The sequence below is a fragment of the Engystomops pustulosus genome, chromosome 6 (genome assembly GCF_040894005.1).
Source record: "Engystomops pustulosus chromosome 6, aEngPut4.maternal, whole genome shotgun sequence".
In the NCBI taxonomy this organism is placed as follows: Eukaryota; Metazoa; Chordata; class Amphibia; order Anura; family Leptodactylidae; genus Engystomops; species Engystomops pustulosus.
In genome coordinates, this window is record NC_092416.1 from 73,870,581 (window position 1) to 73,889,004 (window position 18,424).

General features: G+C 43.1%; 1 protein-coding gene across 1 annotated transcript; it reads right to left on the bottom strand.

Annotated features, from left to right (window-relative positions):
- Positions 1-5,477: 5,477 nt before the first annotated feature.
- VPS26B (VPS26 retromer complex component B) lies at positions 5,478-18,407 on the bottom strand. Its single transcript, XM_072156561.1, has 6 exons — positions 17,939-18,407; positions 12,057-12,213; positions 10,978-11,142; positions 10,346-10,521; positions 9,997-10,139; positions 5,478-9,533 (listed from the first exon to the last, which is right to left on the bottom strand). Exons 1-6 carry the CDS (start codon positions 18,159-18,161, stop codon positions 9,387-9,389), a joined length of 1,011 nt encoding a protein of 336 aa, XP_072012662.1. The 5' UTR covers positions 18,162-18,407; the 3' UTR covers positions 5,478-9,386.
- Between the last annotated feature and the right edge of the window lie 17 nt (positions 18,408-18,424).

Consider the following 18,424-nt stretch of genomic DNA (forward strand, 5'->3'; position numbering starts at 1 on the left):
CTACAGGGGATGGCAGGCTATATACTGGGCGATAGGGGACTCTGCTTATACTCGGGTCGGCTTATACTTGAGTAGAAACGGTAGGTTGGCTGTTGTACCATAAAATATTTTTGATCATAAATTGGGTCTTGGCAAATATTTTTGATCATAAATTAAAGAATACAAGAATAATAGTGAAGCGCATTACAACAGCTGAAGAGAGATTTCCTTAAATACCTGTTAACATTTGCTGTTACAAAACACAGCCGTTAATGCAATGTTAACACATGTACTTGTTAACATGCGTTAGCAGTTGCATTTTGTAAACGCAAATGTTAACCGGTATTTAGGCAAATCTCTCTTCAGCTGTTGCAATGCTTTATGCTGTCAGGGTGCCGTCAGAAGCGTTTTGGGGTGGGCCACGGCCAATCAGAGATGTGTTTCTATGCAAAGGCATGTGATCGGCAACCAGCACACGGTCTAAATACCATGTCCTTATTCCATTCTGAAAAGTGGTGACGTTTAGGCTCAAACAAGAAGTGGTGACGTTCAAGCCTCAGATTGGATATCTGCTCCCTAGTGCAGGTGGTGAAACAACATCGCTGCATCACACTTGAAACCCATCAAAAAAAGAGGCTAGACATATCTCACAACTTTTGGGCTAGAGGAAGAGGGAAATTTTTTTCTTTTGTAAACCCCACCCACCTAGTATAATATCAACCATATGGCCACCACATAGTATAATACCCCCTTATGCAACTTGGCAACATACAATACCCTTCTTTAATTTTATACTCCCTTTACTTTTGTGGCCTCCTGTCCACCATCTCCCCTCAGATTGTGGCCTCCTGATCTCCATCCTCCCTCATATTAGTGCCTCCTGTCCTTCATGATCCCTCTCATATTGTGGCCTACTATTCTCCATGATCCTTCTCATATTGTGGCCTCCAGTCTTCCATGATCCCTCTCGTATTGTAGCCCCTGTTACCCTTTGTTACTTACCCATCCCTAATTCCCACACAGTCCTGGTTCTCTTCTGATGCAGGAACTCTGAGATGATAGAGGAGGGTGGGGGCAGAGGAAGTACCATATTTTCCGGGCTATTAGGAGTACCGGACTATAAGGTGCATTAGTAGTCAGCGCCTTATATATGGAATAATTCCATATATAAGGCGCATCGAACTACAAGGCGCAGCGTACGGGGGCGTGGTGGAGGTCCGGGGGCGTGGCAGGAAAACGGAGCGGAGACCGACCCGGCAAGAGGTGAGCGGTCTCCGGGGAAGGGGGTCGGTTCAGGTGGAGGAGGGCAGCGGACCCTACTTACATAGGTCCCCGCTACCGGAGACAGCAGATCTCCAGCGGGAACTGCAGACCGACGCGGCAGAAGTTGGTTCGCACTATGGCGCCTGTTGTCTGTGCCGCGTGGTCTGCAGTTCCCGCTGGAGATCTGCTGTCTCCGGTAGCGGGGACCTATGTAAGTAGGGTCCGCTGCCCTCCTCCATACATCCACCAGACTATAAGGCGCACTTTGGATTTCTAAGATAATCCTAGGTTTTTATGTGCGCCTTATAGTCTCGAAAATACGGTACAGGGATGATGTGTGAAGGCAGCAGGAGCTGATCTCGCTTCCTTGGCTTGGCAGGGCGTAACGATCACGGTTGCAGGGGGTGCGACCGGTCCCGTTGGCAGGGATGGGTCTGGACCAGGGCTATTACAGTCATATAATGAACTGTGACAGCCTCGGTCCGGCCCCCCTGTCAGCTGGCTGCACTCCAATGCTGCTGCGAGCCGAGACAGAGCAGGAGTTGACCCACAGACACTTCACTGCTCTGTCAGTAGCGCATGGGAAGGGAAGGAAGCGTCCCAGCAGCGGCAGCTTGTGACGTCACTACGCTGCCAGCGCTGGGGGCATTACTCAGAAGATTATGCAGAAGAGAAACTGGAAGGAAAACAGAGGATGAAGGTGAGTTTCGTTTTTTTTTCTTTGGTCTTTGACAGTTCCCACTATTACTGTCCCAAACTGGAGTAATGTGTATGATAATTTATGGGGGAATTCTCTCCCAACAGGAGAAATTATATATATATTGTATGATTCCCTTATGAGATCTTCCTGTTATTATACAGCAGCAGGGGGCATGGGGGAATTGCCACAGGGAATCAATAAGCGGCAGGAGGGCATACTTTGGTGTAAGGAGTTGGTGTCATTTTTTGTGACTTTTGATGACGTTTACCATTTTAGGACTGTACGGCCTTTTGATCACTTTTATTGATTTTTTTTATATTTTTCAAAATGACAAAAAAGTTATTTTTGTCTTTGGGCACTATTTTCCATTAAGGGGTTAAACACGGAAAAAACGTATTATATTTTGATAGATCAGATATTTCTGGACGCGACGATACCTAACATTTTTTACTGTTTATTTGTATCCGTTTTAGTGAAAAACTGAAGTATAATGTGCGGCATAGGGCCAGCAGCGAGTGTTTAGGTATATGGGAGCCTCTGATTCTAAGTTCGCATTGGGGCCCACTGGAGTCTTGTTATACCACTGGGTCTTGGCCCAGCACTCTAGTGTGTCTATTGGGGACCAGGAGGCGGGACATTGCGGGACACCACGGGACATTGTCCCAACCATCTTGGACACCTAATCCAGGACAGTTGGGAGCCATGGTTCAACCCCTTAAAGACTAGGCCCTTGTTTTCACTCCACCTTCAAAAATCTAACTTTTTTATTTTTTCCTCTACAGAGCTGTGTAACGGCAGTTCCTTGCCGTGTACTGAAAAGTGGAGGAAAAAAAATTCCATATGCAGTGAAATTGATGTAAAAATGCATTTGCACCATTTTATTGTGGGCTTGTTCTTTATGGCTATTACTGTGTGCCCCAAATGATGTGTATCCTTTATTCTTTGGGTCAGTACATTAATGGGGGTACTAAATTTTTACAGGTTTTATTGTGTTTTAATACAATGACATCTTCTGGCGCTAATAACGTTTTCATACTTCAGTGTACAGAGCAGTGTGAGTTGTCAATTTTTGCGGGATGAGCTGACGTTTTCTTTGCTACCATTTTGGGGACTGTACGACCTTTAGATCTCTTTTTATTAAAAAGTTTTTCTTTGCTAAATGGCAAAAAAATTGCATTTTGGACAATTGTCCACTAGTTTCCATTACGGGGTTCAATGACGGGAATAATTATTATATTTTGTTAGATCAGACATTTTGTGAGGCGGTGATAGCAAAAATGTTTATGATTTCTACTGTATATTTGCTGCTGTGTAGAGCAGGGACCAAAAAGGTGTGATGTGATGTCATCCTGCCTGCCAGCCAGCCAGCTTCAGTACTACACACAGCACTAGTGGAGGAGAGCTGATTTGGGAAAACAGGAAGAGGTAAGTATATGGTGTTTACTTTTTTTTTAATAAGCAGTAACAAGGAGGGGGGGGGGCACAGCTTGAAGTGGAGCTGTTGGGGGGAGGGAACACAGCATGAGCCAGAGGGGCTGTATGCAAGTGAGCCAGAGGGGCTCCAGGCTCCATAGGTGTTAATGGAGCCTGGAGCCCCTCTGGCTCATTTGCATACAGCTCAAACTCTTTTGCATACAGTCCTTCATCCTGGTGGTAGATGCCATTTGAGGGAAGCCGATTACAGGGTTGCTGATGGGGGGCGGGCACATTATGAAGGAGCGCTGTGGGGCTACAGCTACGACTCCACTGTGATTCTCTGGATTTCACTGAGAAAATGGGATTCAACAAAATTACTTGTCATTCTAACCCTACCAGTGTACAGTTTGCTGACTCACCACCGTGGGATAACCCACATACAATAGAACGTCATGTACACTATATACCCACAAAAACACTATATATGAAAAAAAATTTTAAAAAAAGGAATTATGCTGCCACCATGTGTTAATTTTTAGGAACTACAGTTTTTATTGTTCCCATTCACATTTGGCCATGAAGCTTTCTATAGCAGGACAGCAAGCAGAGATCTAGAAAAGTGTAAGGAATTGATACAGAAAGTATATTAGAAATTTGTATAACTTCATTATTCAAACAATATCACATGTTCTATATTGTTCTGTGCACGGTCACGATGTAGTGAGACAATGTGTGCTCACCGCACCATGACTGGGTGTTCGTGTACACGAGGCCCAAGTTAGGTGTTGGGATTGCCTTTAAATAACTATTAAAATATAGCTTAATATGATTTAGATCTTGCTCTTAATATGAGGATGCAGGTAGAGTGAACTTTGATTATAGAGGTGGTTGATCTCATCCAAAATGGCGTCCTACTGAGTCCTGTAGCATCTTCCATTCCCACACGTGCAGTCCTGAGGTTTGGGATGAAGGGCAAAGCTCTGATTATGGGGAAGGCCAGATGGATGGTCACATGATGAGCCCAGCGCCTTCCGATACTAATATCAGCATGCGCGGTGGAACTCACTGGCGGAGATTTATCAGAAGTGTCTCAGAGCTGAACTGTTCTAGTTTTCCATGGCAACCAAAGATCAGCTTTCATTTTCCCACAGCAGTTTATAAAATTAAAGCTGCGCTCTGATTGGTTTTTATGGAAACTAGTGCAGTTTTACCTCAGACACTTCTGATAACTCTCCCCCAGTGAATTTAACATAAGGGTAAAGTCTACACAGATCTTTAGCCCTCTTCCGATTGGTATATCCCCTGTATATATGCCTCATCTCTGCCCTCCACTGCATCACTCCCTGAGGAAGCAGCACAAGAAACATGCATTGGAGTGGTGCGGGAGACAACACAAAATGGCCACTCATCAAGACACTATGTCAGGTTAGGGCACTCATCAAATCACCATGGCAGCTTTTTGTGGATGCCAATTGGCATTATCCAGATGAAAGGGAACCCCATCACCACATTTTTCACAAATACAGGTAGTGACAGGTTCCCATAGAGCCCTAGTAACCGACACCTTTCTTTTAGCTAAAAATTATTCCCCTGAGATCCTTGGTTGAACTTGATGGACAAGTGTCTTTTTTCAACCGTATAAACTATTATACTATGATTCCCATATATTCACCTTTATAGTTTTATCTGGTGACTAAGCACGGCTACAGCAAGTTGAGGTGAGCTTCTCTCTATCCTAGTCTTTTGGATCATCAGCGTAAATTTAAAAGTTGATTTTAGAAGGACGAAGGTCAGGAACAACAGATATAGTGAGGATTACCACAGTCACGGTGTCCAGATCCATGAGTAAGTGTCCCTGTTTTATCATGATGGATTTAGATAGTAGATTTACTTTAACCACATTAGGAGTTTCATGTAGCAGAGCTATTTTAGCCCTTGCTCTACAACTAGTACTTTAACTTTGCTTTATACAGCGCCTGGTCCTCTTACAGCACGTAGTTTTTAAAGTAGTGATCTATTCCTGTTTATAGGCTTTTAATTTTTCTATTAATTGTACCCATTATGAACTGATGTAAAAAAGTCATATAATCCCCCCGCTCCAGAAAACGGTGACAACTCGTTCATCTGAGACATTTTTTTTAATCTGGGACTAATAAAAACAATGTAAAATAGACATTTAAAACACATTGAAATTAAAGACATGGGGGGGGGGGGGAAACACTTCAATCGGAATGGAATTCGCCACATTGATTTCCAGGTTGAGGGGTAAATTTTACTTCAAAGGGTCAGTGTTTCTCTAGTGTGTTACTGGATACGTAGCGCAGGCACCTCATGTCCTCCCACCAAATAGCGTACAATCTGTGTATTCGGAGGCACCGGCATGGGTTCAAAGTGCAAACTCTGAGAAAGGAATAAATCACTGACCACCTAATAAATACATTGTTAGATATCATTTAGCAGATACAATTGGCTATACTTGGTATAGACTTTAAATATTATTAATTTTTTTTTACACAGTTGAGTGAAAATAAAAATAAACTTTAAAAAATACTGATACTGCCATCATACAATTAAACCCTTGCCTACATTTAGAGGGGGAGGGACTCTGGTCTGGTCTATACAATATACAGTAGGCTTTACTAAAACCTATCCACTTTTTGGTCCATTGCCATCAAAACCAGATTCAGGAACTAGGACACTTAATTGGATTGGTTGCATTCGTTGTCTTCTATAATCTGCGGTGGGAGCAGAATCTGCTCTGCAATGCACTGCATGGCCACTGGTTCCCTCACTTAAAGGGGTATTCCCATTTAGGCATTCAAATTGAATTTATCTGATATATACACACGCTTCTTCAATTAGATGTTATTACAGGAAAAAAAAAGAAAGTACCCTTGTGAAGATAATCTCTCATAAATGTAATCATATGGGCCCTTAGAAACAATACTGTGTCCTTGGATATGTCCACATCTGCTTGATTTGTATATGGGAGTTACTGCAAGTCCCACACCTGTCCTGTGGTAATGATCGCTGAATCCAGGTGGTCAGGCAGGACTCAATAGTGCATGTCTGGCCACCTCTGCCAGAGTGCGGGGTGGTCGTATCCAAGGACGCCATCTTGTTTCTAACAACATGGCTACATTCATTAATAATTATCTTCACACGGGAACAGTTTTTTTTTAATAAATTGAAGAAATGTTTACATATGGAAAATGCCTAGATGAGAATATCCCTTAAAGGCTTCTGCAGGTGCCAAAACTGTGTGTAGGGATGAGCACCTGTATTCTGTTCTAACATTTAATTTAAGTGGATACTTGTATTCTCCATGCAACAACTTTGGAGCATTGTTTTTTCATATCATTCAACTTTGTGTGGTTCCTGCTCTACTCCTCCTGGAGGTGATGCATTATAATTTCCAGGAAGAATAAAGAACCACACGTCACAAAGGACAGGTAAAAAAAATAAAAAAATTAAATGGGGAATACATGTTTCTACCAAAATTGAAATGGAAGGATAGCTCACCTTTCTAGAAATGCAGTTTAATGCCCAATTCTATGCAAACTCTATGGTTGCAGGTTTTGGTCACTGCTTTCATGTGTTCTTTTGAAGAAATTATCCATGGGTTTATCCCATAAAGATTAAAGCAAAGGTACAATGCTCTCTGTGAAATCTAGCCAGAGCACAGTTATGCCTTCAGCCTTATGTACCTGCAGCCTGACCACAGTGCCAAGCACAGGACTCCATGCATCATAGTGATATATGATAGAAGTCCCTTCTTCCCTGCAGTATTCATGATTTTAGTTTGGCGCTGCTGTTTTGCAAGGATGAAGGGGCTCCTTACATTATATATTACTATGATACTCGAAGTCCCATCCTTGGCACTGAGGCCTTCCCATAAAATCAAAAACCAAGGCAGTTGTGCATCACTGGGCCTATACCTATTCTTAATGACAGATTTGAAGGTTTACATCCATTTCATTCAACCACTACTCTACCTTCACAGTCAGAGTTATGTGCAAGAAGATACATGAAATGTCTAATACTGACCAATGGCCAACACTCTGCTGAGTGCTGGACCTGTACTAACGGAAAAAGAAATACACCCACCAAACCATCCATGGGACCTTATAAGCAATGGGCTAAAACTATAGGCACATTTTCTGACCTCCTATAATAAGAAGCACCAGACCCTTGTGTTCTTCAAATCATCAGCGCCATGCAAGAGTATTAATATAGTGTGTACAAATGTCAAACTGTAAGCTAGGTGAATCCTTTATCTTATGAGACCATGTTCAATGTAATGATAGAAATTAAGGTCATAAAGGTCCCTGTGATCATACATTATATTCCTCTTCTCCAACGCTGAGACATTTATAGCCATCTATACGAGACTGCTATTAGCTGCTCTATTATAACACTGCTGTATCATTAAGGATGCGATTACCTTCACTGTATACATTGGGGGAAATGTATTAATGTGCAGACAGTTCTCTGCTGCGCCAGATTAAGCCTTGTGTCTGATGCGCGGGGAAGATTAATCCATGCAAGTTTTTTTTTTTTTAAATGTTGGGATACCCCACTTTTCAGGTGGGGTATAAAGTAACCACAATGCTGTGTGCCACATTTGAGGATTTTAGACTGTTATCAGTTCTGCATTACAGGTAGGGCATACTATTTCTGGCCAAATTGGTTTAAAAATTCCCTATTTGTGAATTTCAGGCAGAAATTTCTTTTAGGGCATCCTCACACATTCCAGTTTGTGTGCAAGTTTTATGTGTGGATTTTATTGCAGAAAATCTGCACTGTAAGACACATGGTTTCCACAAGGAAATTGTTCCTCAATGTGGCAAATAAAATAATGAGCATGTCACTTGTGTGTCCCTACTGTTTTTGCATGCTTTTTTTTTTGGGCATGTGAAAATGCTCAAAATGGCATCAGATCAGGTGAACACAAAGCTCATGTATCGCCACACCAAAAATGCACTAAAAGACTGTGCGGATTTGATGCACGTTTTCCACATGTATAGGGCTGTTTTCAAGGCAATTTCACAAAATCCCATTCGCATGTAGCACAATTCTAAAATCCACAGCTTATCGCTTACGGAAAAACAAGCGATTGGTAACTGGTACCTTTTGTCTTGCATTAAAACAACGCAAGTCACCAGGTTCTGGCCCACCACTGTATGCTAGCTTCAGGGTAGCAGGGATGCACACACAGAGCCATTTATCTTCACATAAGACAGAGCTATACATCCGTCAGACAACACAGGCTGAAATAAAAACCTCAATTATCTTTTATAGGAACTATACTTCCAAATTAGTCCTTCATTTACTTTCACTATACTAAACTTTAGTAGAGTTCAACTCATGAGTCTCTTTTAAACACAAGTATGTAGCTCAGCAAGTCTTGCTGCTAGCATATTGAAGGGATTAGTTTTTGTGATCATGGTCCTTTTTGAATGAGGGTCAACTGAAAAGCTACTGCTTTTATATGTAGTTTATAGTGTCTACATAATGAACATAAGCCATAACTTGTGGCTGGGTCAAAGAATGGGGTCATGCAGAGCAATGCTGCCTCTAGTGGTCAAAGCAGCAACACACATGACAGGTGCTTGGAACAGGCAGACAGGTTCTTCACTGGCACCGAGACACCACTAAGCAGAGGTCAGCACTAACTCTACAACCACAAGGTGAAGAGGGCACTTCTATAAGAACCTTCCCTGTGGACCCTTTGGTTCTCCATCCTGATTGGGCTTCAGTGGTTGGCCTGCCTGTGTGAATGACAAGCCAGTAAGATCATAAAAAAAAAAAAATTAACACAACGGATTAAAGGGGCCCGGCCCTGCTCATTTCCCTCCCCCCGTTACTGAATGTCAAGTAGCAGCAAAAGGAACGGACAGCCTGCCCAGTAAGTGAAGCTGGTCTCATCCCTCTGCAAGCTTGACCCACCAAGTGTCCGTGTTATCACATGTGGGCTTGGAGAGGTCCAGTCTCTAGTCATTGTCAAACTTGTTCTCCTAATGAACAATCACTCATTCTCCTGGTCTCCTGCGGCCGCCGCGCTGTGCTGGGGACGGTTGTCGGGATGAGTTCCCTCAAATCTCTGAGAGGCGATGGCAGCCTGGTGAGACATGCTCTTCCTCACAATGTCTCCTTTACGCCATAATACCACCTCCTGGATGACAGAATGGGAGATTGTCAGGAGCAAGAATAGTAAAAACAAACAAACACACAGTTGTCTCAACCAATACTATTCATCGACTTCAGGGTGCACAATGAAAAGTGGATCACTCCACCCCCATCATAAAGAGTACATTATACATAAAGTGACTCCCAAATTCATAACTCAATGAGCACAATGCGATAACATTTTCCCAGCATGAATTTCCCAAGCTCCTTCTCTCATTGGGAGAGAACACTGTCCCTTCTTACCATGACATGTTACTAGTGAGGCTGAACATGCAGGCCTGTTAGCACACGTATGTATAGTAGGTGGGCCTGCACACTGCTATACGCCATGTATTAGGCAAGTAGATGCTTTTTAACATGTACATGGTAAACAGTGTTCATCTATGCTGGACTACACACTAAGCACAGTCAGCATGGCAGAATGTCTAATAAAATACAGAGGGGCGGACCTGCTGTTTGAAGTAGCGTCTCTCTTCCTCATCGATCAGCACCAAGTTGAGGTAATAGCGCACACTGAATTTCTTGTTGATGTCTCTCATTGTTGGGGTGAGCTCATATCCAGCCAGGAACAGCCTTATCGGTATGGATTCACCTGCAACAAAAGACAAAGGAAACATCAGCTACTTATTCTATAACAGAAAAGGATCATTGCTCCCTATAGAGAGTCAAAAAGGGGTTGTCCCTACTTTTCACAAGAAAGAGAACAACAAGCTAATTGGTGAGGGTCCTTTTGTGCAGAGTATAGCAGAGAACTAGATTCATACAAACTGGCAGGCTAACCAACAGCATGGATCATACCTCGGACCGGGGCTCCATCCATAATTTCATATTTTGCAATTGTGTCATTTTCATGGTAAACATTTGGTCCTGTCCCAGTGGTTTCCCGCTTGATGATATCAATTTCCATGTGCTTGATCTTGATTCGCACAAGAAGGAAGTAGATTTTCCCTACAATGACGTCTTTAAGGTGATATCTATTATTGGAAAGAACGTAAGAGAGAGAGGGTTTTCTTATGCTGAAGAGCTTAATAGGATTCCATATGCAAATTCCACACGCAGGTTCTCTTGTACTGAAGTAGAAGGGCAAAAACTGACAACATGTTGTGGGAACAGGTATAATACAACATATAACGGTATAACGTGGGGGCGTGGGGGGGGAGATTGAGACTGGCGTTTCTAGCGCCCATATCTACTAAAAGGCTCCGTCCTCTTTGCAAATTCGGGTTCAATCTCCACTAGGTCAGACCCGATTAGAAAAGAGGCACCTTGTGCCACAGTAAAGCCAGTTTGCTTACAAATCCTCAGTTCAGCATTCATGTGGAATATGATTCTGGATAATGAGGCAACTACAAAATTGAATTATGGTCTCACATGTAGGGAAAGTTCATATGGGTGAAAGCCAAACAACTGCAATTTTACCGACAACTTACTTGGATTTGTTGTACTCAAACTCGATGTGCAGACAATCTTCTATCCCCACTTCCATCTTAATGGAAGAATTCAGTTCAGGGTAAGTGCTCAGTGTATGAACCACGATGTCCATCTCTTTACCCACGTCATTGAGTCTACGGCTGAGAGTGGCACGAAGGAAGTACCTGGCAGACAGGAAAGGCAAAGGTTACAACCAGCACAATAGGTACCAACTGCCTTCTACACACTTCTGTAAATTCAATCCAACACTGATACATTGTAACAAAACAGTCAACTAAACTTGTGTTGGCATATAGTACCAGTACTAATCTCCAAGATCTTGGTAGATATAGGGTTATATAGTTCTGTATCCTGTATTTGTATTTAGTTAACTAAAATGTTCTTGTTCACTGATAGGAAGTGTTAAAGGAAACCAGTCGTCAGATTTTCACTATTAAACCAAAAAACTGGTTCAAAGATAAATCTTCTTAGATTTTTAAGCAAAAAAAAAGTATTTAAAAGTAATCTTAGATCACTTTTAAATAATTTGCTGGAAGCATGCCTGGAGACTGAGTCACAAGAGGCAACTTTCCTCAGGAATGAGGGAGTCGAGAGACGTTGGCCGTGTGAGACTTGATGAAGAGAAATCAACTCCCTCATCCCCCCCTCCCTCATGCTGAAGGCAGGGTTGTGCACGGGTTGGGAAAACACAGAGCAGACTTACATTGGGCGATTTGCATACATGGCCAGATACTTTTGGGAACAGAATGTGAAAGTATATAAGCTTGAGTAGGAACAGTTTAGGATTGGTTTCACTGCTTTTTAATAGCAGTGCTCAGCAATCACCAACAGTTTCATAAACAGTGAATGGTAATGGCGGATATACTCAGGAACTGTGCTCTACAATTTATGTCGCTCTTGTAGTTTTGATTAGAGGAGCAGGACACATGCTCAACCTGCTATTCCACCATCTAGAGAGAATGGGACCCCATTCTCGTGATTCGATAGGGAACAATGAAACTTGGTACAACCCCTTGCTATTACAGAAAGCAGCTTTAAGCAGTAAGTATTGAAATTCCCAATTACAACCCTTTCATACCGTAACTTCACGTTCTGTCCTGTGTATGACTCGTATGGCTTCTCCACATGAGTGAATTCAAAGTCAAAACTCTGGGACTGCGAGATCTCTCCAGGACGCGCCAAATCCTTCACCAATGAGACAAACTCATGATGGTTTCCACGGTCGTAGTACAGCTCTGAGGATGAAAACAGGAAAAAGCACAAAATCACAGATCTATGGAGGCACAAGCATCTATTCACTGACATATACCTTGTGACTGACCAAGAGCAAACAGCTCGGGGCATCTGTACATGTAGCGCAAAGGCTTTGGAATTTACAGCAGCCTATTGTATCAGTGGCCCAATTATCAATTTAGGAGTCACTCTTTGCAGTAGAAATAGCCTGGATTCTGGTGTGTATGTTGAAATTTTTCCTGCGGCTGGGGGGAGGACCTACAACTTTACATTGCAAAATGTTGGATTTTTTGGGATCCGAAGCTGCCAAATAAAATGCTGCGGATCATTAATAAATCTAAAAAATAAATCTTTCTGTAATATGCTTATGCATGAGCACCCTTCATACTGGATAAGGGAATAGACCTGTGTCTCCTGGAGGACACTTACCGTAGTAATGTCCCAGGCTGACACATTGATTTTTATAAAATCTAAGTAGGAGGAGAAGTAAACTCCTTCCCGTCTCCAGATGTAACTAAATGGCAACTGATTATCTAGGAACACTAGATGGGTGTCCTGGAATTGCCATGTGAGAGGCAGATGGTTGGACCAAAGTCCATTTCAGTGACTACAGGGGAGTCGTTGCACGCCTTTATGCTCCTTACACCCCTAGCTATTATATTAAAGCAGGTACCAAAATCTCACCCTGCTGCAAGTGTACCCACCACAGTTGCCACTCAGTGGCAACAGTGGGAGAGGAGAACACCCCAAGAGAGACAGTTATTCCTGCCAGTGTACCCAACAAAACTATGGATTTGACTACAAGTGACACCCCACCTGAGTTATGCTCCCTTGTTCATTGAAGTGCTCAGTGGACTCTACTGTGCAGGGTACTGGCGCTTGTGGCCTTCCAAAAAAGATTGTGCATCCTAACTGTGGCTGCACTTTATGTACATGCTCAGGAGTTTAGCTCCTCTCTTACAGATCAGAGGAATAAGGCACTGGGAAGGAATGCCTGCATTATCTCAGCGCTGCTAGGGGGATCATGAAAACAAAAATTGTGGAATGTGACCATTTTGTGAGAGCTGGAGTTTGGAACATTGAGGAGACAAATCTGACTTACCAACTGTACAGCCCTGTGTTTAACACATCATATAATTCTTTTTTTTTTAAATTTGGTTTTGTACAAATTTTTCTAATTTGCAGAACATGCCACAGTATCCAATGGTGTCATGCACCAGTATTTGTAATTGTTTTGAACCACACAGACTGAATATACCCCAATACTAGGTACTCCTAGTAATCCCAATACTGATTCCAACCTAGGAGTAAAGCTTAATTCTAGGTTTGCTTAAATGTGGTTACAATTAGAGAATCTCTGGTCAAAGAAAGACTATGAAGCATTGTCTACCAGCCATTTACAGATATTCTCCTTCTGACAGACACACCATGGTAATCGTGCAGAGCATCTCTACTAGACAGCATGAATGTACCATCTCTGTCCACTCATCTCTGGATGGGAATCTGCAGAGGGTTTGATATTGTGCAGACCAAGTAGGAATATCTACAGCACACAGGGGGCCAGGCCATCCACCGAAACTAGGGTCCCCACTGGGATAGAAATCAAGTTCTGAAAGAACCTGAGGCCCAGATGAATTAATCAAACATCCTAAATACTATGGGGGCCTTATGAATTGTCCCTCGTCCACAAAAGGAAGAATAAAAGGGGCTCCACAATATCCAAAGTTTACATACTTGAGGAAAGTTTTCACCAGCATAATTGTAAAGAAATTGCGTGTACAAGTTACCAGGACCAGACAAACAGTTCCTCCAAAATATGTACAAGGAAAAAAGCCAAACTCCAATGCAGGTAAATGAAAGGTAAAAATGTGGAGTCTTTATTCCATCGTGATAAGTAACAAAGGTTTTGGCTCGATATGAGCATTTGTCAAGAAATACAAGAAAAAAAAAAGGGAAGTCACATGACTTCAGACAGACCGCCCATGTTAACCATATAAAGTGCAGACAAAGTGCTTGCAATGTTGATTTCATATATTATACAATACAATAAAGTGCAAATAGTCATTTCAAATTTTTAAATAAACATGACAGTAGTAAAGTGCAACAAAAAAAGTGACAGGGGAAATAAGTGATCAAGTACCATCACCGTATATACAGCTGTGCGCTCCCCCCTCCATAGAAAAAAGCGCCGCATGGCCTGCTCTATCTTTTCCCCTTGTATGCACCGCAATGCCACCTGGCCGCCATTGCCGTCTAAGGGGACGTATTTGTGGCCGCATATACATCCCCCCAGACCGAAAGGAGGCATTCTGCTAAACATATGGTCAAGGTGCCAGCACCACAGGGCCCCAGCATCATAATCCGCTGGAAAATGATAGTGTAATGTGGGATGGAGTAGGAGCCTTCTATTGAAGCAGATATCTTCTAAGGTCCTGTTTATAAAACAGAAAATCCACAGGATTCCCTATAAACTGTTAGTCCTGCTTATCTTAACGGGGATGTCCACTTTCAATATATTATGGATATTGTTTGTTTAAAGAAAAGTCTTTTCTGTACTTGCCTACTTTCTTTAGCAATTTGTCATGGTTTTCTCAATCTCTGCTTGCTGTCATTCGGCAGAAAGCTTCACTGTTTACTTTCTGTGGATAATAATCAGTCCATGGTCATGTAATGTCACACACGTGCAAGGCTGTTGAGTGACAGCAAGCAGAGATCTGGAAAACTGAGGAAATGGTACAGAAAGTATATTGGAAAATTGTATAACTTTCCGTTACATAAAACTATACCAGTTATTTGCTGAAAGTGGACAACCCCTCTTAATAAGCTCAAACACTGAGGATTTATGTGAAGAGCACTGAACACAGCAATCTCCATCAAACTACTAAATGCAGGTCCAATAATCCAACACCGCATTAGACAAATTTAACCAGGCAGACAGGTCTTCATGTATTACTGTATATTGTGATTTATGACTAAATGTCCGACAGTTGTCTTCTAATGTTACAAAATGTTTTCCAATTCAGTAGCCATCAAGGGGCTACCTAGATTCAGAGTACTGAAATAGCATTTTCTTCTATTTCTCTGACTTTTTTGAAGTGTCACTCTTCACTGTGGTTTGGCATTCCATTCTTGGGTGCACAGAGTTGTGCTGCAGCGGGTTTAGCTAGTAAGATGTTGGCTCTACAGGTTCCCTGTACATGTGACTATATAGCCACAGCTGCTTCCGCTGGGTGGGGATGCTCTGCTGGTGGCCGATTGTTTAGCAATGTTTGCTCTTTGAGGTGGGAGATGTTCAACCGGCAACTCTGGAGAGGAACAACATTTTATCTTCCTCTATCAGCAGGAATCAGAAAGTAGCAAACTCAGCGTGATCCATACTAGGGAAGGGGGGTCTGGAGACCCCTTCACCCGCAGCAGGAAAACACAGCAGTGCTGCAGTTAGATACAAACTTACATGTATTTTATTGACGTTTTATGTGACAGAACAAAACAAAGCATTAGGTATTTGTGAGAAGAAAATGATAACGGCTTTTAAAAATTAACAAAAGCTGAAAGGTGCAGCGAGCAACTTTTAATTGAGATCATTTATAATCTTGTGTGTAGGGTGACATGGTGAACATTTTTTCTAAAATACTTCATTAACAAATTCTGCTTAGTTTGTATAATAAAAAAAATGAAATCCAGCTACTTCCTCCCATAGAGATGCATATTCCAGCCTATACAGTGTGGCTCCCATCTAGTCTCCCTGTGTATGGTTAACAACTCAGATGGGAGGATTAACCCCTTCACTTTCAGCATTGAAAATACTGCTTATGGCGTACTACAGCCAGGGAGAGAACAGAAAGGGTTTACACTCAGAGCTGTGTAACAGGTCTGGAGAGAGACCCATCCTCAATCTGGTAGATTTACCATAGCAACGTAGAAGTAACATTGTAACTAAGCTGCACACTGCAGTCTGCTTCTTTACAAATTAAGGAGAATTTCTTAATGAAGCATATTAGTAAGGCTGGGTTCACTCCACGTTAATTGCCATACATTGTAAGGACACCGCTAGAGGATTCCGATGTGTCCTTACAACGTATGGCACAGACACGTGGTGTCCCCCCAGCGATGTCACTGTCCTGATATGGACATCGCCAGGTTCTCCGTCTTGTCGAGTGACGTATGCACTCAGTGGGGCTGTGGGGAGAGATGCAATACACTACATCCGCGCCCCATAGCCGTCCATTGCATCCACTAAGCGCATACGTCGCTTAGACAGAGGGTGCAGGATGAAAAGACGTAGCCTGCTTTTTTGGCGTACAGGAGGTATAGAGGCAACAACTATGCCTCCATCTGCCACTATTTGTCAATGTATACACTAAGCGTATATATGTTGGGCGCTTTCCTCATGTATAAGCTTGGGGTATACTTAAAACGCGGTGTGAACCTAGCCTAATATGTTCACAACAATCCCCCAACACATTTTATAGCGAGAAGAAAGTTATGCTTGCTGTTAGAAGCATTGTGTTTTATATCTCAGTATCCAAATCTGCCAAAATGAGCACCACCACTAGGCAATGTACATGTAAGCAGTTCACTGACAGCTAACAGATCAAAGAACTGAAACCCTTGCGACTTTAGAAAGATGCTGCCTGTTACATTAGATCTGCCCAATGAGGTTGGCAATAGTGGTGTCACCTCAGTCCTTCTCATAGAATCCCATGTAACAGAGCAGTTACTTAGGAGAAGGCCTTCACTACTACAGTGTAACTAGATCAGAAATACAGAGTAGGTTCCCTTTTAAGAGGCCATTGAGATTACGGCTTGTAGAGCACAATGTTCAAAGGCCATTACAGACGGGAGCGTACAAGAGGTATTTTGAAAAAGCTGAGCCTTTACATCACCCAGCTTTCCTGGAGTCCTGAAGAACAACAGTCATGTTAAAGCAGTATTCACATTAAGACAAGATTCTCAAATATACTCAGGATAACAAAATACCACGTTCTCCAATTCACTGTTATTTACAAAAATACAGCATTTCACAGATATGATTCCAACCCGTCTCCCTGGATACGACCATAAACCCTCTTATATGAAGGGGAAGGAGGCAGATAGGACTACAGAAAAAGGAATTTCCTGTCCAGCAGCAGTGTATAGAAGAGACAACCAGCTCCCCACTCTCGAGAAAAGATGAGCTCTGGATATATATCATTATACATACACACATCAAGCTGAATTTTATAATAAAAGAAAGCTGCAGACAGGATATCTTACGAAATTGGTATGGTGCCACATACTTCTACAGCACCTACCGCTTATCCCCGATACTGGTGATGGAGGCAAACAGGGTCATACTGCTGTAACCAGCTGAGACTTGTAGAACTAAAAGGAACCAATAGCTGTGTGTGGGTGACTGAGTTTTTTTATTACAGCAATGTTCTGTGCCTATAGCAATGTCTGGGGTCGGCTGGGACTTGTTGTACACCACACAACGCCTATATGATCAGCAATGCTCTTTGCCCATATAGGAGCCTGGGATTTGCTGGGACATGTAGTACACCACAGATCCCCCAATGCCAATATGATCTGCAGTGCTCTGAGCCTATAGAGGAGTCTCAGGTATGCTGGGCCTATGCATAATGACGCCTTAGCCCTGCTGGGACTTGTAGTCCCCCTCAGCAGCGCCGTGAAGCAGGGATGATAGACGCCCCGTCCCCAGCACCTGTCACCGCCCCCTCCTCTCACCGATTTGGCCGATGAACTCGATCTTCAGCCCCTGGTGCTCCAGCCTCTTCCCCGGGTTGCGCAGATTGACGCTGACCCGGCCGGACACTGTCTCCCCATCATAGAAGAGGAAATATTTCTCCTTCTTGCCATCTTCGGTCTTGTGCTCCACCCGTCTGCGGCTCTCCGCGTCCGTCAGCGTGATGTCCAGCTCCGCGGCCGGCCCGAAGCCAAAGAAGCTCATGGCAGCGGCGGAGGTGAAGGCCCGGTATCAGGCGGCTGACAGCACGGCACCGAATCTCCACAGGTCCCGGTCTCCGCTACTGGGTGTCCTGCACAGCGCGCATGCGTACAGCTCGGCCCGGATGACGCCGCACGTAACCATCTTGCCAAACACCAATATGACGACCGGATTCCTAGAAGACCCACTGCGCCGGTGCAAAATATATGCCAACATCTACCGCTGAATGAAGGATTGCTAGTGACGTTGTGTAACGGAAGCCATGT